Source organism: Tachyglossus aculeatus, chromosome 17 (assembly GCF_015852505.1).
Source record: "Tachyglossus aculeatus isolate mTacAcu1 chromosome 17, mTacAcu1.pri, whole genome shotgun sequence".
Classification (NCBI taxonomy): Eukaryota; Metazoa; Chordata; class Mammalia; order Monotremata; family Tachyglossidae; genus Tachyglossus; species Tachyglossus aculeatus.
Window position 1 is genome coordinate 59,131,146 of NC_052082.1, and position 27,418 is coordinate 59,158,563.

Genomic DNA, 27,418 nt, shown 5'->3' on the forward strand with positions numbered 1-27,418 from the left:
TCCTTTTCCCAGGATGGGGAAAGACCAGCCCAGACACTACAAGCAGGGTTTTATGTTGTTGTTGTTGTTGGTTTTTTTTTTTTTTAATAACGGTATTTGTTAAGCACTTACTATGTGCCGGGCACTGTACTAAGCACCGGGGTAGATGAAAGATAATTGGATTGGACACAGTCTCTGTCCCACGTAGATTCCCAATCTTAATCCCCATTTTACAGGTGAGGTAACTGAGGCACAGAGAAGTGAATCGACTTGCCCAAGGTCACACAGCATACAGGTGGCAGAGTCAGGATTAGAACCCATGACCTTCCGACTCCCAGGCCCGTGTTCTGTCCATTATGCCACGCTGCTTCCCAACTAGGCCAGGCCGCTTCCCTGTCGTCAGAGCCCTTCTGAGTCACACCTCCTCCAGGAGGCCTTCCTCAAGGAACCTCTCATCTCTGCACTCGTTTCCGCCAGCAGCCACTTGAGCTGCTTACTTAAGAAGGCGTTGGTTAGAGAGTTGAGAGAAGGCGGCCGAAGGAAATTTCGTAGAGTTTTGGAAAGGGCTGTCTACTACCTCAGTTTGCGGAGGGGTGTGGGGGAACTATGACAACCATCCCCTCTTTCCCCCAACCCCCGGCTACTGGGGTAGGGACGGGAACTGATATTGCCCATTGTCCAGTGGCAGTTAATTGCCTATTAGATGACAAGCCTTGTGCTAAGCCCCAGGGTATATGGACTTTAATCAGATCAGACAGCCCAGGCCTCACAATTGTAAGAGGGAAGGGAGAGCTAGGATCTATCTCATCCCCATTTACAGAGGAGGAATTGTAAATAGTTTAAATGTCAGCTTCTGGTGGGCAGAGACTGCCTATCATGCTTTGGTCATGCTATCTCAGGCGCTTAGCATAATGCAGTGCACTCGATAAATGCCATTACTGTTCCACTCTGTCCCCGAGGCCCGGAGAGGTGCGGTGATTTGCCCAAGGTCACACAGCAGCAGGCCAGGACTAGAGCCCGGCTCTGCCTCCCGAGCTTGGCAGCCATTTGAGGACCCTGGATCCCACTCATCACAATCCCCATTTACCCCAGGGGAGGCCGGGAGGAGGAGCTGGGGGTCTCTGGGGAGCTGGGACTCCCCGGAGAAAAGGCCCTGGGGGCAGGTCTGGGGGCTTTTGCCCGTCGGGACCCCAGACGAAGGCCAAGGCGCGGGAGCGGGACGGACGGCGTCGGTCCGAGCTCTCCCCTGACGGCCGGGACCGGTCCCGGGAGCCAGCGGCCGGACCTTGACCCGGAATCCCGGTCCTTCGTTGCCCTTGTGCTACAGCCAAGATGGCCCAGGTGGCGATGCCCGCCATGCCGGTCGACGACGAGGAGTCCTCGGAGAGCAGGATGGTGGTCACGTTCCTCATGTCCGCGCTGGAGTCGATGGTGAGGGGCCCGGGAGGGGCCGTCGCGCTTCCTGGTGGGGAGAGGCGGGGAGGGGCTGAGGGTGGGTGCCGGGCAGACGGGGGGAAGCCCTGGGGACCAGGGTGAGTCGGCCTTTCCGGGGGCAGAACCCCAGCTGAACTCCTCCCTGGAGGGGCTTGGGGGCCCCTGTGTTTGTCCTCCCGTGGCCCCAAACGAGGGGGCTTTTAATGGCCCTGGCCTCGGACCCCTGACTCCAGGAGGAGGAACAAGCTGGGGCTAATGTACACCCGCCCTCAATAAATAATTACTACTACTACGACGACGACTGAATGGACTTGTGGATCAGCCTCGGCTGGTCTCCCCTCCTCTAGTATCTCCTCCCTCCAGCCTTCGTTCAGTCTGCTGTCCGGGCCCTTTTTTCTAAAACGTCATTCTGGAAACGATTCCCCCCCCCACCTCCCCCCAACAAATCTCCAGCTCTCACTCGGTCTCTCTGCGACAAGCAGAAGCCCCCGGCTTTAAGGCCCTCCATCGGCTGGTTCTCCCCCCCCCCATCCTGGGAGGCAGAAGGACCTGGGTTCTAATCCCGGCTCGGCCGCTCTCTCCTCCCATCACCCTTCTGGCTCGCACCCTCCGTCCCTCCCCAAAATCACCTTCTCCCTGAGTCTCATTCTCCTCGGTCCACTTCCGACCCTAACTCCGGCCTGGAGCTCCCTCCTCCCTGAACCGAAGCACTTGGGAGAGGAGTGAGACAGAGCTGATGGACACGTTCCCTGCCCTCAAGGAACTTGCAGTCTAGCAGGGAGGCAGACAGTAAATTAAATTACTTGACTGGGCGTGAGTGCGAGGGTGGGGTGAATATCAAAGGCTTCAAGTCCCCACCAAAACTTCCAGAGCGGAGCAAGCAGGGTCGCTCTCCGATACATCACTTGGCATCTCTCGGGCCCCCTGTGCCCCCACCCCTCAACCGCCTCACGCCACCCCAGTAAATTCAACAGGTAGTTGCGAAGGTGAGGTCAAAGTCAGGTTCCATTACTAGTCGGCTCCTGCAGCCTCACGATCCCACCGATCAATCAGGGCCGAGGGAGAACAGGCCGGACGAGGAGCACTGTGTACTTAGACAGTGTGTGAGAGGACAACAGAGGTAGTAGGCTTGGTCTCTGCCCTCGAGGAGCTTGCAGTCTGTCGGGTGCAGAACACTGGACGGAGTGCTTGGGAGAGGGCGAGAGCGTTATAGTAAAAAACACAATCCTGGCCCTCCAAGAGTCTCCAGCCTACCCTGTGCAGAGCACTGTATTGGAGGCTGGGGCGGGTGCAGTAGAGTTAGTAATAAGACACGATCCCTGCCCTTGGGGAGCTTCCAGCCTAGTGTAAAATCAAGTCCCGACAGGAGGAAGAAGGGAAAGGGGCTATCGATCAATCATCGGTATTTATTGAGCACTTACTATTCGCAGAGTGCCACACTAAGCCGTGGGGAGAGTACGGTGCAACAGAGTTAGCAGGCATGTTCCTTGCCTAAAATGAGCCGACAGTCTAGAGGGTGTGGATTTAGAGTCAATAATTTAACACTGCATAAGGAAACGGATTGGAAACGGTACCTTGCGTTTTCTCTGGTTCCTGCGTTCCTTCCTCGCCTTCTGTCTGGGGGCCCCTTTGGGGGTCGCCGGCTCTCGGCTGGGGTCCAGATGTCTGCCTTCCCTCTGGAACCGGGCCGGGTCAGTGACCTCTCTCCGCTTCTCCCACAGTGTAAAGAACTGGCCAAGTCCAAGGCAGAAGTGGCCTGCATCGCGGTGTACGAAACAGACGTGTTCGTGGTTGGGACCGAGCGTGGGCGGGCCTTTGTCAACACGAGGAAAGATTTCCAGAAGGATTTTGTGAAATACTGTAAGTGCGAGCACGCTCCTTAGAGGCTCCCTTCACCTCTCCCTCAGGCCGGTGCCGGAGGCCGGAGCCACCCCCTCGTGCCCGTAGGTGCCCAGAGGTGCCCGTATTGCCAACAGCCTCTCTTACCTCTCCCCTCCCGCTCCTCCCTCCGTGTCCTCCTCCACCTTTGAAGTGTTTTGACTGACTTGACTAGCGTAAGTAAATCCCACTGGGGCTGAGATCCGGGCAGATCCATTCCATAGGTAATGACGGCACTCTAGGGTCTCAGCACACACTGTCGAGCTGGCGGGTTTAGCCTAATCCGCCCCATCGGCGGCTCCTTCATTGCCATTGTATGGTTCGGATCCCTCCGACTCAGGCCGGCAGCTCGGCCTGCCAGATGGTGCCCGACGAGTTTCGGCTGTGCCCGCCCTGGGGGTGTAATGAGAATTGGAAGGGGTTCCCGGAGCCCGAGAGTAGAACAAACCAGCTCTCACCCCACCCATGGGCCCCCAGCCGTTCGGGCCGGCCTGCTTGGTGCTGACCTTTCGGCCCCGGCTCTCCGGACAGGCGTCGCCGAAGAGGAGAAGGCGGCCGAGCTGCACAAGGGCAAGTTGCCGTCGCTGCTGACCCGCACGACGGTGGACGCCATGGAGATCGAAACGCTGCGCAAGACGGTGGAGGACTATTTCTGCTTCTGCTACGGTGAGGGGGCTGCGTCTGCCGCCGGAAAAGCCTGGCTCTGCCAGACCAGCTGGCTGCCCAAGGCAGGCTGTGACTTTCCCAGTACGGTGTTGGGCCCGGCCAGTGGGGTCAGCCGCGGGGGCGGAGGGGAGCTGGGGGAGGAAGTCGGCGCCTGGAGACGGGGCCTCTGCCCCGTGCCCTGCGTTACCAGCTGCCTTGCGTTTGAACCCCAGTGGCTACTTTATGGCGGCACCGGACCGGGGGGACCAGGGGTAACCGTGAGGAGGCAGCGGGCGGGGTGTCAGGAGATCTAGGTCCTCATCTCAGCTCCGCCAAACCTCTCTGGGCCTCGGTTTCCTCCTCTATAAGATGCGCAGCGTGTCCATGCCCCTCCCTCCCAGTGTGGCTGGGAGGTTCAGATGAGATGATCGGAGTGAAAGCACTTTGAGGAAATAATCGTACCCTCCTTCACTCGGTTTCTCCGTCTGCCACTCTGCAGGAAAAGCTTTAGGGAAGTCAACAGTCGTGCCAGTTCCATACGAAAAAATCCTTCGGGACCAATCGGCTGTCGTCGTGCAAGGTCTCCCTGAGGGAGTCACCTTCAAGCACCCGGCCAATTACGACGCTTCGACGTTGAAGTGGATTTTGGAGAACAAATCTGGGATTTCCTTCATCATCAAGAGGTGATCTGCTTTCTCTCTCTCTCGCTCTCGCTCTCGGGTGTCATGGCAGCTTTGCTGGAAAGCTGGCCCCGGGGAGCCTGTCCTATGTCTCCCCGGCAGGACGGGAAACAACAGGGCATTCAGATGTAGTTAAGCGATACATGGGCGGTGCTCGAAATACAGCTTACTGAACAGCTTTCTTTCTCTGTTTTTACACAGGCCTTTCCTCGAGCCCAAGAAGCAACTAGGTGAGTGCCCTGAAGACCCCCGTCCTCAGAAGAGCAGGTCTGCTCTTGCCTTGCCTTGGAGAACTGTAGAAGTAGTCCTCTGGAACTCCGTACTCCCTTTCCCCTACTCCGCGACCCCCGTTACCGACAGCAGAGAGGACTGGGTCGGGCCCAGGCCAGAATGAGCATGTCCGGTCTGACACCAGAGTCCGGAGCATCAGGGCTACGAGCTTGGGAGGGCGGGGAGGTGGCGTGTGCCCAGAGGATAGCAGGCGAGAATAGACCCGAAGAGAGGCAGGAAGGCCACACGGTTGGAGGCGGAGGGGAAGAGGGCGGAGAAAGCAGAGATTTTTAAGATTTTTTTTTTTAAGAAGACCACAAATTCTTGGCAAATATCAGCAGGTTATGCACAAAGCATACCTGTCTATACGCAGCCTCTGGAGCAGGGAAAGGGTCTGGAAGCCTTTTGGTCTACACGAGTTGTACACGTGGGCGGACGGAGTCCTCGAATGGGATTCGGGAGACTGGCGACGCCACGGCCTCAGTTTCACCGTCTGTTCAGTGGGAAAGTACTCCCCGCCCTCCCTCGCGTCCCCCGCCAACCCTGCCGATGATGATGCACTTCCTGGGGGCGCTAGGCGCCGGAGTGGATATGAGGTTGTGGGATGGGACACAAGTCACCCGCGTTACAGATGAGGAAACCGAGGCCGAGGGAGGCTCGGCGGCTTGCCGGAGGTCACGCGGTGATGGCCGGTGGCTGAGGTGGGACTCGAGCCCGTGTCTCCCGACTCCCCAGTCCCACGCCCTTTCCATTAGGTCACACGGATGCCCAGGGTAGTAAGTGCGGGCATGGCCCACGTCCTTTGGGGAAAGCACTCTGCACGTCCCGGGGCTCGACACCCCCCACCAAGAGCTTTGTTTTGGGGCAGGGCTCTCCCGGGGTCGAGTCTCCGGGGCTCAAGGGGGCAGGGCATCAGTCAACTGGTTGGAGCCCGATTTGGGCTGCGGCTTCCCGTGCCTCCCCCTGACCTGCGCCGCTGGGTTCGGTAATGGGAATGGGGTGCGACTCGGGCTCGCGTTACGGACTCCCGCCTTCCCCGAAGCTCCTCTCTGCTGTCTCTCCGATCCGATTTCTTCCCGAAGCTGCATTTGTGGCTGAGACCCCCTACTCCAGGGGGACCCCGCTCCCGGGGAGCCGAGCCGGTTCCCGGCGACCAGGCCGGGCCTGGAGACCTGCCGCCGCCAACCGCGAGTTCTCCGATCTCTCCGGACCCCTCTCTGATTTCCGCCTCACCCCGGGGGGTGGTCCTCCGGTGGCTCGGTAGAGCCCAGGTGGCCGGCCACGGAGCAGGCTGAGTGCTGCCACTTTGTTTCCTCCCCAGGTGGTCGTGTGACTGGGCCCGATTCCGAACGCTCAATAATCGCCCCGGGGGGAAGGTAAAGCCTCTGTGGAATCCCCGCATTGGCCACCTGAGGTGCCCAGCCTGGGCCCCGGTACCCAGCTAGCCGCCGAGGGGGGATACAGAGAGAGAACGCGCCGCGGGGCAGCGAGGGCCGCGGGCACTCTCCCTAGAATCTGAATTTCTCTGACCCCCCGCGACGAAAACCCACCTTGTCCTTCTCCTTTCTTCACGCCCGATGGGGTGGAAAGCGTGTCTCTCTCTCCCCGACCCGGGCTCCGTCGAGCTCCCCGTTAACGGCGGGGTGGGGCCAGGTCCGGCTCTGAGTCCATCAGACGAGACCTCCGCCAAATCCGTGTCAGCTCCGGGGGTCTCCGCAACCCTTTCTGCGCGGGCCGCGGGCGCTCTCTGAAACCTCTGTGTGTCCAACGGTCCTCCGTGCTTTTGCTTTTGTTGTTTAGTTGTGCGGTCAAAGTGAAAACGGAACCTGCTGAGGATTCTGGTAGGTGTGCCCTTTTTCACCGGGAAACGGCTGGGAGGAGGCGCTCTGGTCTTGCTCTGCCCCTTAGGGGACAGGGCGGCGTCTCCGACCCCGGACCGCGGCGGAGGAAGCTCTGCTTCCCCCCCCGACCGCTCTCTCTCGTCGGATGGCTTGCTTGTGCTCTGTCTTGTCGGGCGAGATGGCCCTGGGCGTCGGAAAGGAGGTCGGCGTCGGGGCCGGTCCGGGCGGACCAGGCAGACAGGTGGGCAGGCTGTTCCCGGACGGGCGGACCTGAGGTCCCCCTCCCCGGCTTCTATCCTTGGTGAGCTTGGCGACAGTGCCCCTCTCCCGTCCCTCTTCCTGCCGGGCCCAGATCCGCGTCCGAGGACCGCCCCCCTCCCGCCCTGGATCCAGAAATCCTCTCTGTGACTACCTATTGGGAGACCAGGCCCCGTCTGGTCTTGTATAGACCCCAGCTCCGAGCACCCGGTGGTGAGAGTCCCGCCCCGACGCCTCTTTTTGTCCCTTGAATTCAACGGCTGTTGTTGTTTCTGGAGGGCCTTTTCCGTTTCTGTGCCTTTCGGGGGGAAAACCTGGGTCGTCGGGACAGGGCTTCTCGGAACGACGCCATGGAGCTGTGGTTCCGGCCACCCCGGGGTACTTCCTCGGGAACGCTCTCCGGCTTGTCCAGCAGCCGTACCCCTCCCTCGAGCTCGAACACGTCGGTTGTCCTTGCGGAGAATCTGAAGGCAGAGATTTGTTGGGGGTGAAGAAGGCGTCCGTCTCCTCGCCCGTTTCGGAAATTGACCGAGCCTGGGTCGGCGGGGGTCGGGTTTGATTTTCGTTCTCGGCAGAACGGCGAACGCCGACCGTCCGCCGGGTTCGCTTTCGGTCGCCCTTGCGTCGGACACACGCCCGGGGTCCCCGTGGGTAGTCCCCCCCCGTAGCCAAGGAGGCCCCGTCAAGTCGGTTAAGAGCGAAGGAATCACGCCTGAGGGTTAGGCCGGACGAGAGGCCGCGGCGGTCAGGGGTGTGGCCGGCCACGGCTCCTCCGCGGCGGCACCCGCCTGCAGGGCCCACCTGGCCACACTCTCAGTCTGGTGGTCTCTCTCTTGCTTCGACAGGCCTTTCGCTGGAAATGGCAGCCGTGACGGTCAAGGAAGAGTCCGAAGACCCTGACTACTATCAGTACAGTATCCAAGGTAATGTCGGCAGCCCCTTCCTCATCTCTTCTGGAGCGCTAGATCCATCCGTTCGCCACGGGGCACGTTGTCCGATGGCCCCAGGTGGAGAGGAGCCGTGGACCCCTGCCCCTCGTGACCTAGATGGGTTTGGGCGGCCCTGCGCTCGCCAAGACGGTTGCCCGCGGCCTCGGGGCTTCTTGCGCATGACCTCTGAAAAACCCGCGCTCTCGGTCTCGGGCCACTGTCAAAAACTGGGCTCTCGTCTCGGTCCACCCTGAAAAGCCGAAAGCACCTGAAAAATGAGGTTCCTGTGGTGAAAGCGTCGAATTCCCCGGGAGGGATTGTCTCTTCCTTCCAGGGGCAAAGCGGGGTCGGGAAACTTTCGTTCAGCCGCATTTATTGAGTGCTTACTGCGTGCGGAGCACTGTACTGAGCGCTTGGGAAAGTACATCACAACAGTAAACAGACACATTCCCTGCCCACAGTGAGCCCACAGTCTAGAGCCGGGGGAGGCAGACGTTAACATAAATAGGTATAAATAAATGAATTACAGATATGCAAATAAATGTTCAAGGGCTGGGAGGGGAGATGAGCCCTTCTTGGGGTGCAACTCGGGATCTTCTGTGAGCCCTGCCTTCCCACAAGTTGGTTTGTGTCACTGGTGCCGAGGTGTCTCCGAGGGCGGTCGACCTAGTGGCTAGAGCGTGGGCCTGAGAGTCAGAGGACCTGGGTTCTAATCCTGGCTCTGCCACTGTCAGTTGTATCCCCTTGGGCAAGTCACTTCACTTCTCTGGGCCTCAGTTACCTCATCTGTAAAATGGGGATTAAGACTGTGAGCCCCACGTGGGACAACCTGATTACCCGGTGTCTACCCCAGCGCTTGGAAGAGTGGTTTGGCACATAGTAAGCGCATAACAAATACCATCATTATTGTTGCTATTATTATTATTCTCTTTGCCTAAGTTCCCTCATCTGTAAAATGGGGATTCAATACCTGTTCTGTTCTACTTAGACTGTGAGCCCCAGGTGGGACCTGATAATCTTGCATCTGTCCCAGCACTTAACAAATACCACAATTATTAGAGAAGCAGCTTGGCCTAGTGAAAAGAGCAAAGGCCCTGGTTTCTACTGCTGGTTCCACCACTTGTCCTCTCCGTGACCTTGGGCCAGTCACTTGACATGTCTGTGCCTTGTTTACCTCATCTGTATTTTGGGGATCAAGCCTGCGAGCTCTGTGTTGGACAGGGACTGTGTTCAACATGGTTAGCTTCCATCTACCCCAACGCTTAGTTCGGCGCCTAGCACATAGCGGCACTTAACAAATACCGTGAAAAGGGGGTGGGGGAGATTGGTGTTACCAGCCCCTCGAGGCCCTGAGCCCTGCCTCATGTTGGCCTCAGCCATGGCTAGTCTTGTGCTTCCCGGGGATGGGGGGTTTTGGTTTGGAAGGCATGGGATAGGAGGTGGGGGGACAGTTTTGTCCTTTTGATTTGCTTTGTTTTTTTTAAAATGGCATTTGTTAAGCATGTAGTCTCTGCCAGGCACAATACTAAGCACCGGAGTAGATACAAGATAATCAGGTTGGACAAAGTTCCTGTCCTACATAAGATCCCCAGTCTTAATCCTCATTTTACAGGTGAGGTAACTGAGGTACAGAGAAATTAAGGGATTTGCCCAAGGTCACCCAGCAGACAAGTGACGGAGCCCGGGATTAGAACCCAGGTCTTTTGACTCCCAAGCCCGGGCTCCGTCCACTAGGCCACACGGCTTCTCAGTCTTTGTCTCAGACTTTGAGGCTTTTCTGTTGGGGGCCTTGTTCGAAATGGGGTGACTGGCTGAAGACCCAAAATGGAGTTTTTTGCCTGCGTGTGTGTGTGTGTGTGTGTGTGTGTGTGAGAGCGAGAGAAAAACTGACAGGTGGACCTGTCTGGTGCTTTAAGGTGGAATCTAAAGTTAGTTACTTGTGTTGAATATATCAATTCTCCTTCCAAATCAGCACTTGTTAAGTTAGCACGTACCCGCTCGCGTCACGCAGAGAGGACCTGCGTGAATTAGGTCCCCGAGCACTTCTGCAAGAGCGTCCCTGGTCTGACACCATCCGACCGCCATCTCCGACCGAGTGGCCGCCCCTGAGGCTGGGAATTCCCGGGCAACTGGGCAGTGGGAGAAGCCTGGGAATCCCGAGGGCTGCCTGCCGATGGGGGATCCTAGGGGCCTGCCGGTCCCGTGGATCTTCAGGCGGGGGCTAGGCAGAGACTCCAGATCTTCCGTTCCCTCGGTCGGTCGGAAGTCGGAAGGGGGTTGGGACGGCGGGGGGACGTCTGAGGTGGGTAGATGGGGGTGAATGGAGACAACGCTGTGGCTCTCGGGTGGAAGAGTGTGGGAGCGCGCCCAATCACGGACTGTGCTCGGGGTGGGCGCCGCCCTGGGCGGGATCAGGCGGGGGGGGGGCTCCCGCCGGAGTCAGGGAAAACCGTGCTAGCTTGCGGCCTCGTCCCGGGTGCGTCCGGAGCCGTCGGAGAGGAGTCTTTAATTCTGGGTCGCCGGCTTCTCATTCTGTGTCGGGGCTTGTCGGAAGCTAGAAAAAAATGCACACGCCCAGCGAAAACGAGGGTTTTGGCTTCCATTCGGTGGAAAGCAATGGCAAGCCGAGCGGCGCCCTGAAGACACGAAACCGTTGACCCGGTGCGCCCAAAGCCCACGGCGCCACCGGCTTCGGGCGGGCAAGGTTCGAATGGAGCGGCCTTCCAGCTGCCCGTCCCCATGGTCGGGAGTGTATTTGAGGAGGAGGAGGACCCTATTGAATCAGTCAATCAATCAATCAATCAATCAGTGGTATTTATTGAGCACTTAACTGTGTGCAGATCTGCCTTGTTGGTTTTCTGAGTCCCGGTTTTACTTGGCTTCCGGCTGGCCGGCCGCGGGAATCCGGTCTTTGGGGGCAACTGGAGAGAGCTGTCTTTCTTTCCCTTTACGCCCAGCTTGTTTTCTTCTCCCACGTGAGGCAGGTACACCGGCAAACTGACCGGGGTGGGGGCACCCCCGGTTTGTGCGTCTCGGCCCCCCGTTGCCACCGGAGCAGCAGGCCCCTCCCGCCCAGCAGACGGCCCGCAGCTGGAGACCCAGCGTCCGGCTCGGGAGGCGGGCCGGGAGAGCTCAACGGGGGTGGGGGCGGTTTCTGCTTTCTTCCCAGGGAGCCGCCACCTTTCGGAGGGCAACGAAGGGACGGAGATGGAGTTACCCGTGGAAGGTGAGGAAAGCGCCATTGGATTTTCCTCCCTCCCTTTGGAGCCGGCGGCACCGGAAGGAAACTCGCCCAAGGCTTGCAGGCGAGATGCTCCCCGGTGCGGGGCCGCTCCCGGGCGTGGGGCGGCGCCGGCGTCTTCCGCGGCCCCGTCTCGTCCGTGGTTCTTTGTGCCTCAGTTTCCCTACCTCTAAAACGGGGCCGCGGCTGTGGCTATCTCCCAGGGGGTGGGGGTCCGGCGGAAAAGCGGGGGAAGGAGGAAGGCTTAGGCAAGGACCCGGTTCGAGCTCTCTGGGCGACGCTCTCTTCGCTGCCGTCACTCCTGGGCCTCCGGCGCGAGGCCGCCTCGAGCAGGCGAGACCGGCTGCCGGGGCCCCGTGGGGCCCCCGGGCCGAGAACAGAGCGGTGCCTCTGCTCAGGTGGGAGGAGGCGCACGTGATGATCGGCACCGTAGAGGTTTTCGTACTTTAGAGCAGCAATAGCAAGGCCCTTGGGGCTGCGCGAGACCTCTTCACCTTGGCGACCTCGAGGGCCCGGTGAAGGCGGGCGAGGGTGGGTGATGAGATCGGAGGAGGCGCAGCCAGCCAGAGCCCCACTGCCCGGACCAGCTGTTGGGTCCGAGGCTGGCTGGGGTCCCTGCCGCTGCCCCCGATCCCCTCCGAGCAGAGTCACTGAGGTTGCCAGAGAAGGACCTGTGGTGGCACCCAGAGGCCTCTTCCTCGAAGCCCCTCAGTCCGTCTTTCCTCGCCAGGCTCCCACACCGGGCGTCCCGGGAACCGAACTGGGAGCCTGCCTCCCGTAGACTCAGTCTCTCCTTCCTGGGGCCCCGGCACGGTTTTCCCCAGGCGTCTCCGGGAGTCTTTTCCGACTGTGAGCGGAGGGCTACCCCAGAGCTCTTGGGTTTGTCTCGGCTCTTGGGCCCAGGGGGGGACCGCTCCCAAGTTTGCCGGCTTTCCTAGGTCCCATTCAGGAGGTGATTCCCAGCCTGCCGGATGGGAAAAGTAGGGGCGGGGAATCAAAGGGGCTGGCTCAACCAAGCTGGTGGGGGCATGGTGGCACCGTGGTCTGGAGGAAGCCAGCTCGGTTCGGGTTGCCCTGGAGGTGGGTAGGCGGCAGCTGTCCGTGGGGCTTTGTAGGCAGGGCACCGGGTCCACCTCCAGTGCCCGCGGAGCGTGGAGCTACATGGGACCAGCCGGGAGGAAGAGCCATGAGAGCACAGGCCCCGGAGGCCAGGGTCGTCCGGGTGCAGAGGTTTCCCAGAAACCTCAGACTCCCTGCCTGCCCGGGACTTCTGGGAGCAGCGCCCAGGGAAGCCCCGAGGGCTTCTAGTGCCGAATGGCCGCCAAGCCGTCCCCTGGGGGACCGTCTGTCTTCTGGAGCACATCACAGCTCTTGTGCTCACCTGGGACCAGGCGGGTTCACCCTCCTCCGGTTTGGGATGGCCGGTCTTGGGCATCGGAACAGGGCCATCGCCCTGAGCCTCACCAGCCTAGGGGAAATGATGGCCAATCCCAAGGGAGAGCGCCTCGGAGTCTAGCCCGGGATATCCTACGACAGAGTCAGTGCAGACTATTATGGTCGTTGTTGTCATCGGTACTGTTATGGTCTATGGCGAGCGCTGGGGTAGGTACGAGTCAATCGGCTCGGACACGATCGCCATCCCAGAGGGGGCTCCTCAGTCTAAAGAGAAGGGAGAACAAGCAGATGAAGGGTGTTAATCCCATTGGACTGAGGGGAAGCGTTTTCAGAGTTGGTCGGTGCAGGCTGTCCCCGCCCCACCGTCGCCGGGTGGGCTCTGAGCTGGGTAGGGCCCTGGCACGGTGGCAGCCTCAATTTGGGGCTCAGTTTGTGCCCACAGCCAAGGATGTAGGAGAATCCAGTCGGACCCGGGCCCCCACGGGGCTCCCGATCTGAGAGGCAGGGAGACCGGGGTTCTCCTCCCCGTTTTACAGCTGAGCAAACTGAGGCCCAGGGAGATTCTGTGTGTCTCGTGTGCATGGGGGAGCTGGAAGGCATGAGCATGTTGCCGGGCGACTGTCCCGGACTGGCGTGAGCGTGCGCGACGAGCCGGCCGGGAGGCGGTGTACCCCGGAGGGCTGCCGGGGAGACTGCCGGATAATGAATGTCATCTTAGAAACTTTTCTTTTCAAGATTCCACTCAACATGCCCCTTCGGAAACAAGTGAGGACCCCGAAGTTGAGGTGACCATTGAAGGTTAGTCCTCTCAAAGCCTTAACTCGCCCGTCCGGCTCTGGGTCTGGCCGAGCCAGTCTGCCGCTGTTTGTGTGGAGACAGCCGCCCCTCTCCCATGCGACCACCGGTGTGGGCACCCGTGTGACCGCCTGTGTTAACCACCCATGCGAGCACCTGTGTCAGCGCTTAGTACAGTGCTCTGCACGCAGTAAGCGCTCAATAAACACGATTGATTGATTGCCCGCCCACCCGTGCCAGCAGCCGGGTCCCCCTCAGCTCGACTGAAGCGATCGATGACGATCACGGGGTGATCGGATAGTCCCTCTGTCCCCCAAGATCAGCCAGCCTCAGAGCAGAAGGAAATGTGGTTGGGTCTGAAAACACTGCCAAGAGGGGCCGGTCCCAAATGCCATAGCATGGCCCCCACCGCTCACCCCAGGTCCCGGCTGGCCCCCGGGGGCAGGGAGGGAGAGAGGCTGGTGAGTACACTCCCAGCTGCAGAAATGGGCTCGCGCGTGCATGTGTGTTTGTGTGTATGTGTGTGTTTGTGTTTGGGTGCCCTTGTACCAAGACGTGATCACTGCCACTGACTCCGTGGGAAAGCGACTGGACTCATGGGGGTTGCCCACAGTGTTAGATTTTTCGAGAATAAGCCCCATCTTGGGGAATTGCTTTACAGCCCCACTGGCAGCTTCTTGAGGGCTGGGGTCAGGGATTCCCGACTCGACTTCTGCTGGGCACCCCCAGGGCGCTCAGGTCAGCCATCTGCCCACAGTAGGCACCCCGTCAGAACTCCGGATTCGTCAGTTGAAGGGCAGTGCCCTCGAAGGCTTTGGTTGGCTCACTTGTGCAGTGCTTACCGGTTTCCACACAGATGTGGTGCTGGCGGTCGCCTTTAGGAATTTCAGTTAAAAAAGAAAAAGGCGGTCACAGGCATCCTCCTGTTGTAAGAAGTGAAAGGACAGCGGAAGTCGTTAGTCTCTTGGGTCCCGAGGTCCTATCTGGGCACCCCCGCGGCCCGACCCTGGGGCCTTTTCGGTGGACTGACGCACCCCGGAGAGGGAACAGAGTAGACACAGGACGTGAATCGGAACCGTGATCCCGTGGGGAACGGGTGGCGAGTGGTCGTGCCTGCTGTCCTGTACGAATGGGCGCCTTCAGCCCCCAGAGCTCCGCCAGGGTGGTGCTTCCGAACCACGCCACCGTGCCCATCTGAGCAGGGGAGTTGGGGCCGGCTCATGCCCGAATCCCCCTGAGGGAGTCTGGTAGCCGGTTTCTGCAGGGGGAAGCTGATTTCTTGGACCCAGTGGGGAGCCGGGTGGTTGGAAACCAGAAGCCTGTCACCCCTTGGCTTCCTTGCCGGGAATTTTTCAGTCGTCCGTGGGTTGGAGAGACCAGCAGGGAGGCCCTTGGGAGGTGTGCCTTGCCACCGCATGGGGAATGTCATCAGGCCGCCCTCGGGCCACAGCCTCGGTTGGGGACCATCATTCGACCCAGTTCCCGTGCCACAGGTGACCGCCTTAAAGCGGGCCCCAGGTGGTCCGTTATGAGCCGAACCCGTCGCCACCACACCTGATTTGGCACGCTCCCCCCACTCTGGCCAACAAGCAGTAGCAAATGGGCATTGCCTTTCTGCAGCCACCGCTGGCCCTGGGGGTGGGCAACGACAGGGCACGATTAAACGTGAATATTGTCGGGGCCCAAAGACCGACTGAAGGGCGGGACTGTTTGGGATCCGTCAGCCCGGCCCGACCACATGTCCGTGGTCCCCGCCCCTCCTCAGCAGAGAGAAGGTTATCCTGTACTCTCTCGCTACCACTGCCCACCACGGCAATTTGGAAAGGACGCTCGACCACGAGGAATGGGGACACCGGTCAGCTTGCTCCCCGCTGGGTCTGTGGGGATGGGGGAGTGGGGCCTGAATCGCGATCCCTCCCATACAGCCTCCCGCTCCCTTCAGCTGTTTGGCAGAAAAGAGGAAGTCCAACAGGAAGCCATAGTGATGTTCTGTGGGCCGGGCTTGGGTGGGGTTTAGGGGAGCCAGGCCGGCTTCCAGGACCTCAGCCTCTGGTCGCCTCTTGGGCCTCCCCTGCCATTTTGAGGCTGCAGCCGAGGCCTCGGGCCTCCCGGGCACCTCCTCCCCGGGCTCCCGGTTTGCCAACTGCTCCTTAGAATGGGTCCATCCCAAAACCAGAAGGAATGCCCATCGGGCTGGCAGAAGTGGAGGTCTCACTGGGGTCGGGGGTATAGGGGAGGGCGGTCAGTGGAGTCGGTGGCTGTATATGTGGTGGGAGGTGGCCGGGGACTCTGAGGGGAGATGCAGGGCAGTGGGGGAGGCTACAGGGAGCGGCTGTGGGAATCATCAAACTGACTTGGCTGTGCTGGCTCCAAGAGGGCCCCAAGCCGGGGGCGCCGGGGGCCACGCAGGGGACAGGATGGACCCGCCGGTTGGGGACAGGCAGAAGCATGCAGTGCCCCCGGGGTGTCCATTTCCAAAAGGGTTGGGTCGGCCAGGTCTCCCCCGTTGTCGGCGAGGTGCTAGGGCGGAGAATTGGTGAGGGAGCGCCTTCCGCCTCCCGCCTTGGCCAGATTAGGTTTTTGCTTGAAGCACCGTGTTGCCCCCTCTCCCCGCGCCACCCCAGCACAGGGCAGGAGCGGCTTTGGACTCCGCTCCCTGTTCTGTCCAAGAGCTGGGGCAGTGTGGGTGAGGCGACACCCTGGTCAGCAGCCTGGTGTGGCCCGAGGGGTCCGGGAACGACCCCCTCACTCCCGGCCATTCTGCCGGCCTCCGCCCATCTTCCGTGCCTTTGCACACGAGCTTGCAAGGACGGCAGATACGATGAAGCGCCAACTAATGAAAAGAGTGGTTATGCAGCGCAAGGCTTGGCCTCCGGGAACTTGGCTGGCAGGGGCAGGTGAGGGCGAGCTGCAGGGGAAGGGGGAACATCATTACCACGTCGTTTCACTCGTCGAAACGCTTCCAGTCCCGCCAGCTGATCGGACGCTGCTTGGCTGGTCCGGTCGTGAAGCTGAAGCAGAATCGGGCTCCTTTAGGACCCCTGGAGATCGGGAGCCCCTTCCCGCGACTTCAGCCTCGCTCTGGCTCCTCGGACTGAGCCTGCCACCACCCTGGGGCTGCCTCGCTGTCTTTGTTTTTGTGGGACATTCTGCCGGGGTCACCCGGCTGATCTCTCTGTCTCGGTGCCTCGCAGTCTTGGTCCAGGGCCCCCCAAAGTGTTTCCTCGGGTCCCCCCAACCCGGGAGCGTGGCGATGCAAGACAGAGTCTCGGGGCCCCCGATTCCCCCCCAACACCCCCCCAGAGGCCACGTGAGACGGGTAGCGTGCCCGCCCCCCTGTCTTCACTGCTTCGCACGCCGTCTTGCCCCGCGCGGTTCCGTCGTACTGCCTCGGGAACGTAACTCGGACTCTGCCGAGCCGCCTCGGAGTAAATCCTTGCCCGCCCGCGGCGATGCCCCGGCTGGCATTCGCTGGCAGAGGGGGAATCAGCGGGCACACAGGATGCCCTCGAGGAATACCCTAGCTCCGAAGCATGGGCTGCCCAGAGGCGGTGAGGGGTTGTTTGGTTGAGCTTTGTGTAGGTAGGAACTGCCTGACACCCTCAGCTGTCTCTTCTAGAAGTCATTCACTCATTCAGTCGTATTTGTTGAGCTCTCGCTGTGTGCATTCTTGAAAAAAAGCGCTCTGTCTGTCTTCCTCTCGTCATGTGCGTCCCTGCCAGTCGTCACTGGCGTCCATCTCAGTTCCACCCAGAGGGCCTACCGGGCCGACAGCCTCCTGCTCCGCGGCCACAGCCTGCACCCCCGTCTTCCCCGGCCGCCTTGCAAATGGCACCGTTGGCTTCCGGGGGCCCGGGGCCCAGCACAGACTGCCCCGCACAAACCATCGCCGCTAATCAATCAGTGGCGTTTGCTGAGCCCTGATTGCGTACCGGACTCTTGGGGCAGCCTCCACTACTGACTCTTGTACTCTCCCGAGTGCTAAGACACACTGTAAATGTTGGTTGATTGATTGATTGGTAGGTAGGGTCCTCATAGGGCTGATTTACTGGGTTTAAACAAGCACCGTTCTCTCCTCAGCGGCAGGCTCAGCGTGGGGAAGTGGGAAGCGTCGTCTTTCCACATAAAGCCCGAGCGGCGTTCCGCCTGCAGAAGGGAAGGGCGAGGAGTGACTTGGAACAGGGGGGTCTTGGGAGCAGGACGCTGGCCAGTAATCAGCCCCCTGAGAGACCAAACGAGAGGGAGTGGCGTCGACTGGATTCAGGGAGCGTTTGGCTCTTTGGGGCGGGTTGTCACTTCCGAGGAGGGCTGGCCCTGGTGCGTCAAACCGTGGGAGGTATTGAGAAAGAAAGAAAACGGTTCTCCCGCCCCCTGACCTGGATGTCGTAAGCCGTCCAGAGGCATGGAGGCAGGGGGCTGGCTCAGCAGACCTCCCCGGTTTCATTCTGTGCATCGTTTGAACAAACCCAGCCGCCAGCCCGTAGGGACTGAGTGCCTCGTCGGGTTCCGCTTCCGTCAGGGTCCCCTCCAGGGGCTCGGTCACATCAGGGACCCTTTCCCCCTCCAGGAGCCGGGAGCACGGCCTTCCTCCTCCACCCCACTGTCCCCTGCTTCGGGTCGACCCGGCCCCGGAGGGCCGGGTAGTTCTGGAGGAACGCGTGCCCACCTGGAGCGGAGGAAGCCGCCGGATCGGAGCAGGCAGGGGAGCGGCCTGGCCTCTCCCCACGCGGGGGCCGCCTCGTTGGCCACCGTTCCCCTCCCAAGTCTGACCTCCATCCTCTCTCTTTAAAGATGATGAGTACTCGCCACCCAGCAAGAGACCAAAGAGCGTGGAGCCGGTCCCCGAGGCGGCCAACGCTGGAAAGCGCAAAGTGAGGGAGTTCAACTTCGGTGAGTCCCGGGGGCTGTGAGGGGGAGGGTCCCTGCCCCTGTGATGTTGTGTGTGCCCCAGTGTGTAGCTGGGGAGCAAGGGGGAAGCACACCGTCTCCCCCAGTCCAGGGTAGAGCTGCCTGCGATTTCCCTCGGGGTCCAGAGCAAGAAAACCAAGTGCACTTTGGGCTTACCAAAGCATACTTTTTTTTGGAGAGTGAGCCGAGGCTTGGCGGGTGCCTGAGGCGGGCCGGCCGTGGCGCGTTTTTCCGGTGTGTGTTTGGGGGGGCGCCGCTGTGGGAGGGGTTGGGGAGAGCCAGCGCCGTGGCCGCGGGGCAGCTGGGCCTCGGAAGCCAGGTGGACCCAGGTGGGCAAGGGTTGGGTCACAGCCCTCTCTGAGCGAGAACCCCCGGGACCGCCTGCCGATACCTATCCCACCCTCGACCCCCTCTCCCTGCCCTTGGAAGTCTCCCCGCTGGGTATCCGCGCGTCCTCCTGCTTAGGAAACTTCCTATGTAGGGATCGACTTTTCTGCCTGCCCCTTCCACATGCCCCCGAGCGCTGAGCACAGGGCTCTGCCCGCAGCGGGAGCTCGGGGGATGGTCTAATTTGGCCCTTAAACACATGAATGGATGCCTGCGTGGACACGTGGACAGACGGACAGACGGACGGAGGCACGGGCACGTGAGGGGATTGACAGGCTCTCTGGAGAGGGATGTGCCTTTATTTAGTCTTCTGATTTACATGCCCTGGTCAGACCCTCTCTTCCCCCACCCCCTATATTCCCTTCCAAACAGCAAACGCAAAGGAATGGCTGGTGGGGTGATTTTTTCTTCCTCCTCTCCCCCCCCCCCCCCCCCCACCCATATTTTGGAGAGTTGATGGGAAGCCAGGGGAGTTTTTCAATCTGGTCCATAAATTCAGAAATCGAAATGGAGGTCCCTGAACTCGGGCTTCCCCTTCCTCGAGGCCATCCGGCTGCTGAAGTTCCCGGCCCCGCTCCTGGGACCTACTCACCGGGACAGGTCTGCATGGCAGATGGGCAGAGCTTTATGCTCCATGGCTTCTGAATCGGTTCCCTGCCAAAGCCTCGCTGGGGCCAGGGGCAGGAGAGCCTCGGTTTCTCCTGGATCTCCGGCATCCCTTAGTAACGCCCTCCCGCTTTTCCCCATTGGACATTTCATAGCCGTCCCCAACTGCTCCTCCCAGCCACCCATCCCTGCCCCTCCCAGCTACCCACAATCGCTCCTCCCAGCTGCCCGTCCCCGCCCTTCTCAGCTGCCCAGACCTGTCCCTGGTGGCAGGCTACTCCCTGGGAATGCAACTCCCTGTGTACTTCCCAAGGAAGCCTGTTTTGAATTCAGGGTTAGCTGGTTGGCCACCCACAGTGATGTAGCCCAAACACATTTTAAAGCCTGTCGAATCCATGTTTTACTAGATGTCTTAAGAATGACACTCAGTAAAAGTTTTGTTGAAAATGTGTTATTTTTAAAACCTTCTTTAGGTACTTTTTCCCCAGGGTCGGTTATCAATAGTGTCCCGGGGAAAGTGATGAGAAAGAGAGAGAGAGAGAGAGAACATGCATGAGAGCACTAGGGCGAGAGAAGAAAGCGAGCGAGCCCACACATGCACATCAGGGAATTGGACTGGCTCACCCACAGGGTGCTGGCCCCGGAGTGTCTGAGGCCAGCTGTGCTGGGAGAGTTTGAGTGACCTAACTTGAGCTTTTTCCATTTTCAGAGAAATGGAATGCTCGCATAACAGATCTACGCAAACAGGTTGAAGAATTGTTTGAAAGAAAATATGGTATGTCTGAACACACAAAGTCACCTTGTAAAACGGTTGCCCGGAACCCCGGGAGTCGGTCTCGGCCTGGTTCGAGGTCGCGGAGGCTTCACCGACTCCCTGAACCCGAGGCTGAAATTGCACTGTGGCCGACAGGTTGTTATCTTCCCGGGGCCGGAGAGCAGGAACCCGGGTCCTCGCCGGACTCTGATTCGGGTGGGCTTGGGGACGGTAACTCTAACCAGCCCTCTGCTTCCTTCCCGTGGCGGTCGAGAAGCGGGTCCAGATCAGCCAGGGGGTGATACACCGGCCCCCATCCCACCCCCGGTGAACCTCCCCAAAGGAAATAGAAACCCTTGACCACAGCTGACCCAGGAACCACCCAGAGATCCTCTCTCGCAGCTGCCCAAGAAGTGCCAAAAGACAGGCGGCCACAGTGGTCCCGAGATGTTTGAGGCCGGGTCGCAGGGAGCGGGCATTGCTGGGTACTCCTCACCCTTCCCTCCCCCCCAGCCACAGGCTCAGGTTTGGATGCCAAAGCAGACATCGGGGCCCGAGGCTCAGTCGTAGGGAGGGTCAGAGCATGAGGGGAGCTCCGTGTTCTCTCCTCATTCCACGTAGTCACTGCAGGGTCGGGGGGAGGCGCTCAGAAAACGCAGGGTGAGTGAACGGCTAGGGGACGCTCAGGAAATACCATTGAAGCAATGAATGAAAGGGTGGGAGGTGCTCAGTAGGTACCGTCGAACAGGTGGGAGGCCCTCAGTAAATGTCACTGGATGGATGAGTGAGTGGGTGGGAGCCGCTCAGTAAATGTCCACGAACGGGTGAGTGGGATAGACGAGAGGCGCTCTGTAAATAGCATGGAGTGAATGGTGAACCACAGCGGGCGCTAAGTACGCACCTTTGAATGGAGGATGGGGTTACGGTCCAGGATGATTCTGGGAGATGATCGGTAGGTGCCGTTTTTCATAGCTCCAAGAGGAGCACTCTTGGAGACGGGGTGGGTAGGCTTCCTTCCCAGGCTGAGGCTTTCCACCAAGGGCACCCAGGCCTAAACCGGGACTGAACCGACCCCCTAACCCAACTCGCTGTCCCTCCTGGGGACTCTGCCGCTCTCCCGCGCGCCAGTTGCCGTGACAACAGCAGCAGGTGTCAGAGATCATCATCATCAGTCGTATTTATTGAGCGCTTACTGTGTGCAGAGCACTGTACTAAGCGCTTGGGAAGCACAAATTGGCAACATATAGAGATAGTCCCTACCCAACAGTGGGCTCACAGTCTAAAAGGGGGAGACAAACCCAAACATACTAACAAAATAAAATAAGTAGGATATGTACAAGTAAAATAAATAGAGTAATAAATATGTACAAACAAATATACAGGTGCTGTGGGGAAGGGAAGGAGGTAAGATGGGGGAGATGGAGAGGGGGACGAGGGGGAGAGGAAGGAAGGGGCTCAGTCTGGGAAGGCCTCCTGGAGGAGGTGAGCTCTCAGTAGGGCCTCGAAGAGAGGAAGAGAGCTAGCTTGGCGGGTGGGCAGAGGGAGGGCATTCCAGGCCCGGGGGATGACGTGGGCCGGGGGTCGATGGCGGGACAGGCGAGAACGAGGTACGTTGAGGCTACTTCATGATGGGAGGTCGCACAGGCCTTCTTGCTGGCCGGGGTCGTCCAGTGTGGCCACCGTCTCCTGGAGGCTTCCCTCCTGATCACAGGCGATCACAGGTGTCTGGCGATCTGAGGCTGGCCGGGGCTGGGGCGGGGTGGGCACAGAGCCTGCTGCCATCACCCCTTTGTGGTGGGGAGTCCCAGCGTAGGACACCGAGAGCCTTTATTTGGCCTGAATGGTGTTAGGGCATGGGTTTTGGGGAGCATCTCCCCGAGCAGGGTCAGGAGGGGGAATTTGGGCTCGGTATTCCCAGCCTCGGGCAGACACCCCCCCGAGAGCCTGGCAGGACTTCTTGCGCTGGGGGCGGAGGAGGCCAAAGCTGCCCCGTGGCCTCCTGGAGTCTGATGCGCAGCTGCTGGGGGCACACAATGGTCTTACGGAAGGGAGGAGGAAGCTATGGGCGCTTAGTGGGGAAATCAGAGGGACGGGGAGATGTGCCAGCAGGGACTCGGCGTCCTCCTGAGCTGAGGCGGGAGGGTCAGAGCGCCATCTTCCCCAAACCCGGCCTTCTCCAGGAACACAGTTGCCGTGCTACTGCTGGCCCAGCTGTGCTTTGAGATCCCGTAGGACCTAAGGAAAGAACGCCAGCACCACCACGGTCGAGATGAGAGACAGCCCCAGGGGGGCGAGGGCAGGGGCGGTGTCTGACACCACACCATCGAGGGATGGAGATTATCAGGCCCCAACAGCTGACGCCATTCGGCCCGAGTTTCTCCAATGAGTTCCCCGCCCGGCTGGAAGCACCCCCCGAGGGGAGGGATTGGGCCTTCTAACTAGTAAACCCTCCCAAGCGCTCAGTCCAGTGCCCAGCTCATAGTAGGCGCTTGTCGTCACCACTGTTGATTGGACTATTCGATGAGCTCAGCCTCGGGCTTCCACTCTTGACCGCCACGTAGTCCGACCCATCCGGCCCAGTAGCCCTTGTGGGGGAGGTATACATCAACTGAGACCTCGACCTCATTGAAAAATATGCTTTCGTAAGTCCAAAAGCCGTCAGCTCATTCCTCACCGGAGCGCCCGCCCCACTGACCCCAGGATACGACGTTTCGGGTCCACAAGCGCGGCAGGATATCCCAACTCCGGATGGGGTTTGGCTCCTGGCCCGATGTTCGTGGGGGAGAGATGGCATCTGAAGGTCCTCGTTTTAGAGGGCACAGAAATCCGCTCTCTCGCCCCTGTCTTTGCCCGGCATGGGGGTCCAAATGCAGAGCAGTAAAGTCACAGCCAAGCGGAGAGGGGTCCTCGGTCCAGTCTCCTGTTCTGCTTCCTCTGTGTTCCAAGCGATGCGCGATCATCTCCGTGTGTACCCTCTCTGACGCCAGTCCCCGCTTTTCACTTTTTCGTTGAAGCCCAAGCCATCAAAGCCAAAGGCCCCGTGTCCATCCCGTATCCCCTGTTCCAGTCGCACGTGGAAGACCTGTACGTGGAGGGGCTCCCGGAGGGAATCCCCTTCCGCCGGCCGTCCACCTACGGGATCCCTCGCCTGGAGAGGATCCTGCTGGCCAAGGAGAGGATCCGCTTCGTCATCAAAAAGTGAGGGTCTTGCCGGTCTGGAGTCGGGGGCTCAGCGCTGCGTTCTCTCAGGTTCTGTCACTGGTGGCCAGAGAGGCCACAAATCATCCCCAGGACAGCCAGGGTGGGGGGGACCGATCCACCATGGCCGGCGCCGGCAGTGACCTGAGCCAGAATCCCGCCAGCCTCGACTTGTCCCGCGCTTAAGGGGGCGGTTGTTTGGTTTTCTTTATTTTTTCAGACACGAACTTCTGAATTCCGCCCGCGAGGACCTACAGTTAGACAAACCGGCTCCAGGGGGTACGTCTGCTAAGTAGTCCCGCTCCGTCAGACCGCGGCAGTGGCGGCGGGAAAGGGGTGGCCGGGGTGCCTTCCCCCCTCTGTGCCTCCGGCGCTTTGGAGGAATCATAGGCGAGGTCGGAAAACCTCCCCCGGAGGCTCTTTCCGAGATCTTCCTTGTGCCGCCACTTAAAACGTCCCATTGGAAGAGTGGGGGGAATGCTGTCGCAGCTCCCGCTTGCGGACTGCTGCCCGGCCCGGGTCACTGCTTTGACCGTTTGAGTTTGGTCTCTCTTCCCGTCACAGTGAAAGAAGAGTGGTATGCACGGATCACCAAACTGAGGAAGATGGTGGATCAGCTGTTCTGCAAAAAATTTGGTAAGGGCCTCCCTCCCCCAGCTGAGGTGCCACAGCCTTTAGGGGAGTTTTAAAACGGGGGTTGGGGAGCGCCCCGAGATAGGAAAATCATTTTCTTGATTGTGTGCATTCAGCACTTACTCTGCGCTAAGCGCTCGGTTAGGTATAAGAGAGCATCAGGTCGGACACGGTCCCCAGCCCGCACGGGACTCGCGGTCCAAGAGGAGGGAGGGCAAGGATCTGACCTCCATTTTCCAAGGGGGGAAGCTGAGGCCCAGGGAGGTGAGGTGACGGCCACAGGGCACACAGCAAGCCGGGGCAGCCTAAGCTTGGGCAGCGGTGCTGGGGTGGCATCGGTACAGCTCCGGGCCGGACGGTGGTGGCGGCCCCGAAGGTACTGCCGGGGAGGGTGGGGAAGTGGGTGCTGGCCCCCAGGTGCCTCTGGGACTCTGGAGACCTGGCCCCTCTGTCAGACCGGGCTGCCAAGGCTGAGTCCCGCTTGCTATCCCCTGGGCACTTGGTTCAGGCCACTGCTGCTGCCACTTGCTCCCCTTCTTAATTCGTTGGCAAAATAACTTGAGTTGTTTCCAAGACATGCAGTGAAGTGGGTTTCTCCCCTCCCCACCTTCCTCCTCCCCTTTGCCCCCTCTACCCTTCTCCTCCTTTCTCCACACCTCCATCTCTCCTCTTCACCTCTCCCTACTTCTTCCCTTCGCTCCCGTTTCCTCTTCTCCCCTTTCCCCCCTCCCTCCCCTTCACCCTCTCTTCTCCCCTCTCCCTTTTGCTGTTTTTCCTCCCTTCTCTCCGCCTCTCACTCACTCACTCTCCACCTTTTCTGCCTCCATCTCACCCCCATTTCCCCATTCCCCATCGTCCTTATTTTCCCTCTTCCCATCTGCTCCCCCCATTCCCCTCCTTCATCTCTCCCCCTCTTCTACGCCTCACTCCGTCTCCACCTTTCCTTTTCTTTGCCTCTTCTCTGCCTGTTCCCCTCCACCCCCGTCCTCCTCTCTCCCTCTCTGCCCCTGCATTCCCCTTCGCCTATGCAGCGGAAGCTCTGGGGAGCAGTGAGGCCAAGGCCGTGCCCTACCAGAAGTTTGAAGCCCACCCCAACGATCTCTACGTGGAGGGGCTGCCGGAAAACATTCCGTTTCGGAGTCCGTCGTGGTACGGCATCCCCAGGCTGGAGAAGATTATCCAAGTAGGCAATAGGATCAAGTTTGTGATCAAGAGGTGAGGTTACCAGGCTCCTGGGTGGGGCTGGGCAGTGGTGGGGGGCGGGGGGCAGCCTCATTCATTCATTCATTCAATCGTATTTATTGAGCGCTTACTCTTTGCAGAGCACTGGACTAAGCGCTTGGGAAGTACAAGTTGGCAACATATAGAGACAGTCCCTACCCAGCAGCGGGCTCACAGTCTAGAAGGGGGAGACAGACAACAAAACAAAGCATATTAACAAAATAAAATAAATGGAATAGTAAATATGTACAAGTAAAATAAATATGTACAAACATACATACAGGTGTTGTGGGGAGGGGAAGGAGGTAAGGCAGGGGGGATGGGGAGGGGAAGGAGGGGGCTTAGTCTGGGAAGGCCTCCTGGGGGAGGTGAGCTCTCAGTAGGGCTTTGAAGGGAGGAAGAGAGCTAGCTTGGCAGATGTGCGGAGGGAGGGCATTCCAGGCCAGGGGGAGGATGTGGGCCGGGAGTCGACGGCGGGACAGGCGAGAATGAGGCACATTGAGGAGGTTAGTGGCAGAGAAGTGGAGGGTGCGGGCAGGGCTGGAGAAGGAAAGAAGGGAGGTGAGGTAGGAGGGGGCGAGGTAATGGACAGCCTTGAAGCCCAGGGTGAGGAGTTTTAGCCTGATGCGTAGGTTGATTGGCAGCTGCTGGAGATTTTTGATGAGGGGAGTAACATGCCCAGAGCGTTTCTGCACAAAGATGATCCGGGCAGCAGCGTGAAGTATAGATTGAAGTGGGGAGAGACAGGAGGATGGGAGATCAGAGAGGAGGCTGATGCAGTAATCCAGCCAGGATAGGATGAGAGATTGAACCAGCAGGGTAGCAGTTTGGATGGAGAGGAAAGGGCAGATATTGTTGCGGAGGTGAGACTGGCAGGTTTTGGTGATGGATCGGATGTGAGGGGTGAATGAGAGAGCGGAGTCGAGGAGGACACCAAGGTTGCGGGCTCGTGAGACGGGAAGGACGGTAGGGCCGTCAACAGTGATGGGAAAGTCAGGGAGAGGGCAGGGTTTGGGAGGGAAGATAAGGAATTCAGTCTTGGACATACTGAGTTTTAGATGGCGGGCAGACATCCAGATGGAGATGTCTTGAAGGCAGGAGGAGACACGAGCCTGAAGGGAGGGAGAGAGAGCAGGGGCAGAGATGTAGATTTGGGTGTCATCAGCGGAGAGATGATAGTTGAAGCCGTGGGAGCGAATGAGGTCACCAAGGGAGTGAGTGTAGATAGAGAACAGACGGGGACCAAGAACTGACCCTTGAGGAACCCCTACAGTAAGGGGATGGGAGGGGGAGGAGGGGCCTCGGAGCCACCTTGCAGGTGAGATTCCTTCCTACAGTTCCTTTTAGGGCCTCTGTGCCCAGGGGGATCTAGGCCTCGGGAAGGTAGATCAACCCATGGGGTTCTGCGAGGAGCCGGGAAGGTCATGGGCCCCGGGGCCGGCATTGGAGTTGGAAGCGGCGCTTTGGCCTCGCTGGCCACCCTGGGTTGCTGCCTCCCCCTCACCGGGGTGTCCACCTTGGGGCATTGAGCAGAGTGAGGAGGTGGCAGGGTCCTTGTTCCGTTTCCAGGGAGGCAGTGGGGGCCTCGAAGGAGTCGGCGGTTTGATCATCATCATCATCAATCGTATTTATTGAGCACTTACTGTGTGCAGAGCACTGTACTAAGCGCTTGGGAAGTACAAGTTAGCAACATATAGAGACAGTCCCTACCCAACAGTGGGCTCACAGTCTAAAAGGGGGAGACAGAGAACAAAACCAAACATACTAACACGGAGACACGGTAGCCAGAAGACCCAGGTTCCAGTCCCAATTCTGTCCCTGACCCACCGTGGCCACGAGCGGGTGTCAGAACCTCACCTGGGTCTTGGTCTGCTTCTCTGTAAAATAGGGAGAACAGTCCCCACCGCCCCTGGGGAGGTTATGGGATCCGAAGGAGTTGGGGGTGTGAAAGTGCCCCATGCAATCCCTAGGGAGCAGGGTGAGCCGGACCTGTGGGTGGAGAGGTGTCACGCTGGCTTCCCTCCCCGCCTGGGGAAGTCCAGAACTGAATCCAGGAGCGGGCCGGCCAAAAATCCCCTCAAACCGAGGGTTAGCTTGTAATCCCCGGGCCTTGGTTCACTTTCAGGCCTGACCTGCTGACTCACGCAACCACTGAAATCACCCAGCCGAGGACCAACACCCCCGGTGAGGGCACGGGATCGCTTCCGTCCGGGCTCCCGCCTTACCCTCCCCGGCCGATGCCTGCTTTCTAATTTCCGGAGGTCCCGACCCGACACTGGGGGCCCGGTGTGGGGGCGGCGGGGGGAGGCACCGGAACCGACCACACCTGTGCCCTGAGCCCCACGGCTGCCCTTCTCCCAGGGCAG

General features: G+C 59.8%; 1 protein-coding gene across 9 annotated transcripts in view; it reads left to right on the forward strand.

The window, feature by feature from the left end:
• The window catches only part of GTF2I (general transcription factor IIi), a 52,883-nt gene that overhangs the window by 16,030 nt on the left and 9,435 nt on the right, over window positions 1-27,418 (forward strand). For 4 of the 9 annotated variants that reach the window (XM_038758904.1, XM_038758907.1, XM_038758905.1 and 1 more), the window contains exons 2-18: window positions 1,307-1,410; window positions 3,135-3,273; window positions 3,823-3,957; window positions 4,436-4,619; window positions 4,818-4,846; window positions 6,208-6,262; window positions 6,687-6,727; window positions 7,831-7,908; window positions 11,084-11,140; window positions 13,286-13,348; window positions 18,137-18,235; window positions 19,956-20,021; window positions 23,015-23,198; window positions 23,419-23,477; window positions 23,763-23,834; window positions 24,863-25,046; window positions 27,178-27,236. In XM_038758904.1, coding sequence (XP_038614832.1) covers window positions 1,312-1,410; window positions 3,135-3,273; window positions 3,823-3,957; window positions 4,436-4,619; window positions 4,818-4,846; window positions 6,208-6,262; window positions 6,687-6,727; window positions 7,831-7,908; window positions 11,084-11,140; window positions 13,286-13,348; window positions 18,137-18,235; window positions 19,956-20,021; window positions 23,015-23,198; window positions 23,419-23,477; window positions 23,763-23,834; window positions 24,863-25,046; window positions 27,178-27,236 — 1,603 coding nt within the window. In that variant the 5' untranslated portion in view covers window positions 1,307-1,311. The remainder of the gene's footprint in view (window positions 1-1,306; window positions 1,411-3,134; window positions 3,274-3,822; window positions 3,958-4,435; window positions 4,620-4,817; window positions 4,847-6,207; window positions 6,263-6,686; window positions 6,728-7,830; window positions 7,909-11,083; window positions 11,141-13,285; window positions 13,349-18,136; window positions 18,236-19,955; window positions 20,022-23,014; window positions 23,199-23,418; window positions 23,478-23,762; window positions 23,835-24,862; window positions 25,047-27,177; window positions 27,237-27,418) is intronic. The other 5 variants (XM_038758906.1, XM_038758911.1, XM_038758912.1 and 2 more) reach the window with 3 other exon arrangements.